At 43.8% G+C, this 7315-nt stretch overlaps 1 protein-coding gene across 1 annotated transcript; it reads right to left on the reverse strand.

Moving 5' to 3' along the window:
• Positions 1–1189: 1189 nt before the first annotated feature.
• On the reverse strand, positions 1190–6233 carry LOC120966103 (uncharacterized). Its single transcript, XM_040391779.3, has 3 exons — positions 4964–6233; positions 4341–4427; positions 1190–1513 (listed from the first exon to the last, which is right to left on the reverse strand). Exons 1-2 carry the CDS (start codon positions 6183–6185, stop codon positions 4366–4368), a joined length of 1284 nt encoding a protein of 427 aa, XP_040247713.1. The 5' UTR covers positions 6186–6233; the 3' UTR covers positions 1190–1513; positions 4341–4365.
• Positions 6234–7315: the final 1082 nt, after the last annotated feature.

Raw genomic sequence — 7315 nt, forward strand, 5'->3', positions numbered from 1 at the left:
TTGAGAGATAAAGCAAGGCGGTGAGTGGAAATGCCTCTTTTGTTTGGTTTGGTTGGCTGGCTCTAGAGTTCATACAAGATTTAGCCAGAACATGAGCTAAAACATTAGACTGTCTACGAATATGCTTGAAAACCACAAAAGAGGTCACTCGAAGAATATGCTTGAAAACCACAAAAGACGTCACTGGCTTAAGTACTAGTTTTTTCTCTTTTAGAAACATCGACACTTTATTAATCAGGCAAAAAAATTACAAAGAGTCTCCCTGGTACAATCTAGGGTAGAATGAAAAACACAAAGACCACTAGAGTTCATACAAGATTTAGCGAGAACATGAGCTAAAACAGTAGTTTGCCGACGAATATGCTTGAAAACCACAAAAGAGATGCCCGATGCAGCATGCTTGATATCGGCCACCACCGAGCCCACCACCGAAGCGATCACGAACTAAAGAGTTCACTCCCTGCGCCAAGGACAAACCATCAGAGGCAAAGATCACAGAACTGTACTAAGTACTTGTTGGGGTAGAGGTGGTCGCGTTCACCCACCCAGGCCCTTGGTACTTGGGGTTTGCCCTATGTGTGCGACGAGGCCCATCGTGTGCTGACGGCTCCAGTCACACTGGGAGGTGGGCCGGCATGTCAGGGTTGCTGACAGGTTTGATGACGTATGCAAAGTATATTTGTTTCTTACTATCAGGTAGCTGCGGGTAGTGGGCATGCACTCATCTTGAGCAGTTTGGCAATGCGGTTTACTATGCAGCTGCACGGCTAACCAGAGATGAGTAAGCGTGCAATGACCTACAAGTACTGCAATCAGTTTTATTTCCGCATAGCACCTGCAGCAGCTTCATAAGGGTCGGGAGAAACAAACATGAGCTGAATTCAAAAGAAGAGGGCAACCCATGATCAATAGACGAACATCCGCGTTGGTTATAACATGCGTCTTGCTTCATCACACCGCGCTAAAGTCAGTGTTTAAGAATCTTTCTTTTTTCAGGAAAAGGCACTCCCACCACCTTTTATTTATTTATTTTTGAGGAAAAGGCATTCCAGCATCCCAAAGAAAACAAAAATTGCAATGAAACCCGGCCCTGGTTGAATCAGAAGCTATTTGTGGAGTTGCAAATAGCAGCAGGTCTAGTGCATGCACACTTCTCACCAACTCCCGGCAGGTCTAGTGCGATTTGACATTCAGTAGTAACCTTCTAAATATCGAGCTCAGAACGTCAAAAACTCAGCATAAACGTAGATATGCAGAAATATAGCGTCGAAAACTCCATGCTCGACACAACATGGACGGTAATCAAACCCACCAGCAGATGCGCCCACACTAAATTGCAAGCAAGATCAATCGACAAGCGAGCCCAGCGCATTGTAAGTACTGATTTATGGAAACAACCCGGTGTGCCTTAAACCTTCATGCCAGAATGTTTATCAGCAGAGAACGACAATAGGAAATTAGTAGCATAGTCATCAGTGGCCCGTTTCTTCAACTCCAGCGACCAAAACGAAACCTGTGGAGCAAGTAATAACATCATCAGTCAAAGAAACTTTGTAACTTTCATTCAGGGAAAGCTGGTGGAGGTGTTCTCAGAATTTTTGTATGACTCAAACAGTAATCATTAGCTTCAGAATGGTGGAAATTGTGCCAAAAGCTCCAAAGAACATTATCAGACAGAACCAACATCTCAAACAGAGAACAACGATAGGTAGTTTGTATTGTGGTTAGTACCCTTTACACAAATGTATAGACATGGATGTATCTAGAACTTAAAATACATCTAGATACATCCATTTCTACGACAAGTAATTCCGGATGAAGGGAGTATTTGGTAACACAAGTCTGAGTAGAGGCCGAAAGAACAGTGGGCTTGTGAGGGGCTCATGGAGTAGGAACATCTAGATAGCTCATAGCCGTGCTTCAAGAAATGTACAAGCTAGCTAGTCACCGACAAATCAAATTTGATCAAATCCATGCAGTACTCAAGCAAGGTGCCACGCATCATTTGAAATTTCCTTTAACCCAAAAAACTGCATTTTCCTTGCTCTGCAGAGCATCAAGGAGTAATTACACCACTACTTTGATAACGCTGGTAAAAATATACTCCCTCCATTCCAAATTAAGTGTCGCTTTCTACTAAATCAGTGACACTTAATTTGGAACGAAGGACATGTTAGGGATGGAAACAGTTTTTATCATGAATCTAGCCATGCCATTTTGATCCTTAGTCCAATATTCATTATTAAAGGTCCATGATGGTCCAAATTGAAGAAACTAGACCTCGCACAAAGCATAGCTGCATTAAGTTTGTACCAGCTAAATTATATTAGTGGTTAATGACCAGTTACATATATATGCAAGTTTGGTGCACAACAAAACACGTCGAGAAAATGATTAACCGAACAGCCTAGAACTGGAATGATCATCCATAAAGCTACAAATGCAAGCAAAACGATATATAGATGTGTAAGATTCAACAAGAGATTGAAAAAAGGCACTCTTCAAGTACTGTGACAATCGTTAGATCACTAGGTATGAGGAGGAATGTGAAATGACAATCCTATAGTTCTGCATAAATAAAGGAAATTTGAAAACAAATGCTCAGGTATTGTTAGTTCTCAATTACTCCCTCTGTAAAGAAATATAAGATCATTTAGATCACTAAAATAGTGATCTAGATGATCTTAAATTTCTTTACAGAGAGAGTACTTGTCTAGATGGGACATCATGCAAATCACACTAGGATTTGATAGAGCTATAGCCACTGTAAAATAAATAAATTTAAAGATGAATAGGTGATGCAACAATGAGGAAAAATGTACAAGTAAAATGGAAATATATCCCTGAAGCACAGTAAAGGATTAGTAGTTCTTTTCCTACTACTTAGCATGACAATATTGTCATCTCTGAGCAGGCACAAACATATGCATTGGTCATAGGAGGGGCTGGAAGGAGAAGAGTCCACACCACAAGAAGAAACTTGGGGAGTACTACAGACTAAGGAGGAGGTAAACCAAAAAGGAAAGATACTGGATGCAAGGAAGGGCAAACAAAAGTGCACATCCAATGGATAGGGCGCATAACATTAGTAGATAAAACAAGCAAAATGGTACTCCCTCCGTCCGAAAATACTTGTCATCAAAGTAGATAAAAAGGGATGTATATAGAACTAAAATACGTCTAGATACATCCTTTTTTGTTCTTTTTGATGACAAGTATTTTCGGACGGAGGGAGTACTAGTGATGAAAGCAGTTTTTAAGATGCGATGTTGATTTCGATATAAAGGATACAGGTCCAGGTGGCAAAAACTGAAGAAACTAGACTGCACACAAAGCATAGTTACAGACAGGTTGGAGTTTGGACCAGAGGAATTATGTGTAGCTAATGGTCAATTATATCTATATTAGCATGATGCAAATTTAGCAGACAACAAGTGACATCATGGAAAATGTTTAACCGAACAGCTTAACCCTAGAATAATTGTGCACAAACTACAATAACTGCAAGCAAAACGATAGACAACATTACAAGATTCAATGAAGCTGTACTCTTCAACTATTGTAGCAAACTGACAGTCATTAATTCACTAGGTATGACAATGATCCAACATATGAAGCAATGTGAAATGTCATAGCTATAAGACTATAAAATAAAGTAGGTTTGAAAACCAAATGGTCAGGAATTGTTATGATCATTGATCAATTACTTGCTTAGATGGGACCAACATGCAAGTTACAATATGAATTTATAGTCTTAACCACATAATAAAGTTTAAGGCAACGTAGTAACGAGTAAATGTTAAACAGAAATATGTCATCGAAGCACAGTAAAGTGTAAGCAGTAAATTTGCTACCAGATAGCATGATGGTACTCTCATCTCTGAGCAGGCACGGGCATATGCACAAATAGAGAATGGGGAAGGCTCTTACTTAACCAAACCACAAGTCATTGGAGGAGCAATAGGGAGAAAAACCCACACTGCCAGAAGGAACTGGGGGAGTACTAAGGAGGAGGTAAACTGAAAGCAAGGCAGCTGGAAAGGGAAGGCAAGGAAAAGAAAGCACATACAGTAGAGAGAGGGGGCAGTAAAACATCGGCAAATAAAAGAGATGGCGGTTGGCTGAATGCATGAGGAAGAACAGAGATGTGCTGGGGAAGGGATGAGGAAGCAGGGCCTAGGGGAAAGATTCAAGATGCAGCCTACCATCAAAGCATAAGACGTCCTATGTGGGCAACAGCTAAGAAATTCGGTACTTGGGAAATGGCAGTAAAAAGATGGCAATACATTTCTTGAAGGAACATATCCAAACCTCAACATACATGCAGAATACAAGCTTACCTGCTCAACCAAGGACATCATCTATCTAACGGACCATCCTCTTAAGCATGCTATGGAGATCAGCAGCATCTGGCCAACCGCCATTACCTGTTTTTGCAAGCATCAGAAGTCAAACAACCAAAATGACATACCAACAAAAAGCGAAATAGATACAAGGAGGCATCTACAAGATATTTACAAAAACTCATAGTTCCTGTTTTGATACAGCACTAGCGATAGACAGGTAAAAAATAAACCACACCTACCTTCAAATTTAAAGAATGGTCCGACAGAAGTATATACTGATGAATATCATAAAAATGAAAAATAAGCACTCAGACTATTTAGCTGGTCAGAAGAGACAAGTTATCCAGAATTATTAAGCTTGTTCCATGCCATATCGGGAAAAAATATAATCAGACCAATCCTAGCAAACACAAGTGATCACTATTCAGTTTTAGATCTTAAAATAAACTTAGCCTGAAAATGAAATGAACTCAATTTATTAGTTTTCCCAGGTACAGTTGGAGAGCAACGTACTATCCTAAAAATGATACAATGAACAATTACTCGTAAGTTTTAAATAAACTGAAAGGAAGTTTGCTAGTGCTGTCCGAACCAGATAGTTCAGGGAGGACACTTACCTGTAGTGTAGACACTTTCGAATGGATGATAACGAGAGCCTCTACATTGAAATCTCCTGACCTCCAATGACTCAAGCTCGACCGTGTAGTAGTAGATAGATGTAGACAGGAGCACCACATGATTGTACTCGGCAAAAGCATTGATGGATATCTGCCCCGCGTAGTTCTGTGGATCCGGGGAGAGAAGATGGCGCAGCTTGATAGTTCTTCCCAGCACCCATGACGTACCACCATTGTTCTGTGGATCCGGGGAGAGAAGATGGCGCAACTTGGTAGTTATTCCCAGCACCCATGACGTACCACCATTGTGCTCGCGCTTCCTCTTCCATATGTGTACATGGCAGCCTGACACGATGAGTAAACAAAGTCCAACACCCCTTTCTTTGATCACGGAAATCTCATGGTCTTTGGGGTGGTGTAGGTTTGCTGGCACACGATCCACGCTTAGGCTCTGCCTCTCCACATCAAATTCAAGGATGCTACTTGCACAAAGAACGCCCCTGAAGGCCTCACTAAAGTTCGTCGGCACGTCAAAGAGAAGCCAATAAAGAGATTTTTCAACAAGCAGGGCATTCATCCTGGAGAACTTCATGGCAGGAGGGCCGCCGATGGAAGCCCTGGGTGGAAGAACCGCTGAGACGAGATCACCCCACTTGCTGGTCTCCGACGAGTAGACGCAGGCGATTGCTCGCGGACCCTCAACATCCGCCAGAACAATCTTGAAATGGTCATCGTCTCTCGCATCTCGGAGCACCTCTCCGTTGACCCAAGCTGGCAGACTCTGTGCTGGAGGGGGGTCGATCAAGTGGCGGACGCCGGTGACGGGGTCCCACACCTGGAACTGGGACTCCTTGACGAGGAAGATGAGTAGGAGGCCATGGCGGCAGCTGAGGATCTGGTGGTTCTGGCAGAAGCAATTGGTGCGGACGAGATCGGGGACGCCGGGGCGCACAAGAGGCAGGAAGCCGATGAGGCAGCGCATCCAATCCGTGACGAAGAAACCGAGGAGGGGAGGGTTGGGGCGGTGGTGGAGGCGGAAGCGGACGAGGAAGTCCGGGTCGGAGATGAGGTGGCGCCAGCGCTTGCAGACGGCGGAGGCGCGGGGGAGAGACGAGGGCAGCGGAGAGAGGCGGAGGAGGATCTCGATGAGCAGATCCTCCACTTCCAGCGGCGACAGGGGCGCCGCCGGCGACGGCGGGAGGAGGCGGCGGCTGGCCGTCATCTCAGTCTCGTGCGGGGAAGGGGAAGGGGAAATTGTGTGGACTGGACTCTGACCAAGCCACGATGTAGTGAGTGAAGTGTGGATCGATCCTGAAGCCCAGGACGCGAAATGGCTCGGCCCGTCTAACTGGTAGTTTTTTTTCCTTTTGAAGGAATGTACGGGAGCTCAGACACTCAAATGCTCTGATTTTTTATTTTTATTTTTATTTTTTGCGAAAAGGAACCCGGATTTGTAGATTGCTAGTGATACAACGAACCCCAACAAAGAAAGCAAGTACACCCGAGTCCCTGGGGAGCCGATCAAACTCACACACCGCCGCGAGTTGAGGGCGCGTCGCCGCTCCCTCCCCGAGCCAACGTGATCTTGGAATCCGCGGACAGACTTTTTGCGAACGGGAAGTTTCAAGCTTAGGCCCTTCCGGACCAACGCGTCGGAGATGTGGCAGACCGCAAGCATCATCAGCAACACCCCATCTTCACCATCACTATGGAGAAGAGGAAGATGGATCTTGATCCACTCACTAGTAGAAAACTGGGCTTTGGTCACAGGGCAACACATTAGTCCCGGTTCAGTCACGAACCGGGACTAATGTGAGCATTGGTCCCGGTTCATGCGGCCAGGGGCCTGCCGGGCCTCGTGGGGGCATTGGTCCCGATTCGTTCGGACCCTTTGGTCCCGATTGGTGGGACAAACCGGGACCAATGGGCCACGCTCCTGGCCCACCACCCTTTAGTCCCGGTTCATACCACAAACCGGGACTAAAGGGCTGGTCCTAGTTGCGGCCAGTGTTTAGTCCCACCTCGCCAACCGAAGGGCGCTTACACCAGTTTATAAGCCCGTCCCTCTCTGCCTTGTTGAGCTCCTCTTAAAGTGAAAATAGATGCCCTTATACAGGGAATTTTACCTAAATTCACAGTAAATTTCATAGAAATTTATTATGAATTTAGGTTGAATTTCCTCTATAAGCGCATCTATGTTTATTTTTTAATAGTAAATAAAATAAATAAACCTTAATAAAATAAAATAAAATAAACTATAGTAACTAAAATAAATAAACCTTAATAAATTAAATAAAAATAGCAGCAGTAAAATAAATAAAAATAGCAGCAGTAAAATAAATAAAAATAAAA

This window comes from Aegilops tauschii, chromosome 6 (assembly GCF_002575655.3).
Source record: "Aegilops tauschii subsp. strangulata cultivar AL8/78 chromosome 6, Aet v6.0, whole genome shotgun sequence".
Taxonomy (NCBI): domain Eukaryota; kingdom Viridiplantae; phylum Streptophyta; class Magnoliopsida; order Poales; family Poaceae; genus Aegilops; species Aegilops tauschii.

What these genes read in the sequence shown, in the direction of transcription:
- LOC120966103 (XM_040391779.3), bottom strand. Translation starts at nt 6,185, where the DNA reads ATGACGGCCAGCCGCCGCCTCCTCCCGCCGTCGCCGGCGGCGCCCCTG. An exon ending in CGAAAGTGTCTACACTACAG is followed by an intron (nt 4,428 to 4,963) that starts GTAAGTGTCCTC and finishes TTGCAAAAACAG; the next exon opens with GTAATGGCGGTTGGCCAGAT.